This window comes from Merops nubicus, unplaced genomic scaffold, assembly GCF_000691845.1.
Source record: "Merops nubicus isolate BGI_N331 unplaced genomic scaffold, ASM69184v1 scaffold32037, whole genome shotgun sequence".
Lineage (NCBI taxonomy): Eukaryota > Metazoa > Chordata > Aves > Coraciiformes > Meropidae > Merops > Merops nubicus.
In genome coordinates this window covers 1-1,351 of record NW_008619055.1, presented here as the reverse complement: position 1 = coordinate 1,351, position 1,351 = coordinate 1, and the positions used below count along the sequence as shown (strand labels likewise).

Here is a 1,351-nt window from a genome sequence, read left to right as displayed (position 1 = left end):
CCCCCAGGGCGGTGGGAGGTGGCAGGAGCCCGGGGGAGGAGGGGTCAGCGACAGGTTGTGCGTGGTTGTGCGGCTCCCACAGCTCCCTCCAGCGGTGCGCGGGGTCTAAAGGCTACAACGATTGCACTGCGGATCGAAGTGGAAGGAGGAGAAGCTCCCCGGGTAAGTTCAGGCCTCGTTAGCTTTCTTCTCGGCTTGGTCTTTGTTCGGATCCTGCTTCAGCTTGTAATCGGCCAGCGCGGCTTTGATGGCGTCCTCGGCCAGCACTGCAAACAAAAGGGGGGGGTTTTAAGGACAATGGAAAGCTGTTTGGAACAAAAGATCCTGTGAAAACAAGAGCAGCGACTGCCCTTCAGCAGCATCTCAGAGCCTCAAGGCTTTTTATCAGCCTGCTGAGCTCTGGGAGTCTGCAAAATAACCCTGAAATCTGAAGGCAAACAAGTTCCTCCCGTGGGCCGAGCTCAGCTTAGTTTGGAAAACAACCTTCAGAAGTGGCTGTGCTATGCCCAGGGGCTCCTTTCTCAGCCAGGAGCTCAGGGCTGAGGTCCCCCCCACCCCGGGGTTTACTCACTGGAGCAGTGCAGCTTGACAGGGGGAAGGCAGAGCTCTTTGGCAATATCTGTGTTCTTGATCTTCAGAGCCTCGTCAACCTGAAAAAGCAGCTGGAATGTGGTCACTGGCAACGTGAGACACGACCTGGGCTACAGAGGTGTCTGCTCTGATTGCCTCCACACCCCACAGCCAAGAGGATCTGTGGGGAAAAACACCTCGAGCACCACAGGCAGCCAAAGGAGGGTGGAATTAAGGAATGCCCCAGACTGAGGAGGGGTGGGAATGAACCAAAGCACACCACTGTCCCAGACTGAACGTTACCAGATGGGCTGCTTGAAGTCTGCTTATCTTCTACCCTAATCCTAAAAAGTGTATTTCTCCTCTGGCAGAAAGAGAAGTCTAAACTCTCTCAATATGCCCCATAATTAAGCTTTCTGCCAGAGCCCATCGTGCAGCATCAGCATGTTTTCACTTGTTGCATAAGCTCTGTAGTCCTTCTCTGCAGATTAAAGGACGTTCTTGAAAAAGGCAATTATAGCCCTGGGAGATCAGGCTGCTGACAAGCCTGACAACACTCGCTGCTTTCTCAGCCACTGGACACAGGGCTAGGATTCCTGGGCTGTTCCCTGTACGATCCCAGCAGAGAACACAGGGAGGTTGAAAGCTTTGAAGGCTGTGTTGTCACCGCTGCCTCTGGCAGGGCCTCTTACCGTTTTCCCTTTGACCCACTCGGTCGCCAGCGAACTCGAGGCAATGGCCGACCCGCAGCCGAACGTTTTGAAACGGGCATCGACGATCC

At 54.6% G+C, this 1,351-nt stretch overlaps 1 protein-coding gene across 1 annotated transcript; it reads right to left on the bottom strand.

The window, feature by feature from the left end:
* Positions 1-168: 168 nt before the first annotated feature.
* ISCU (iron-sulfur cluster assembly enzyme) lies at positions 169-1,346 on the bottom strand (the record flags this gene model as incomplete). The annotated part of the gene is made up of 3 exons (XM_008943652.1): positions 169-266; positions 572-650; positions 1,263-1,346. Coding segments are annotated over 3 exons (261 nt in total), but the record flags the coding sequence as incomplete, so codon positions are not given.
* Between the last annotated feature and the right edge of the window lie 5 nt (positions 1,347-1,351).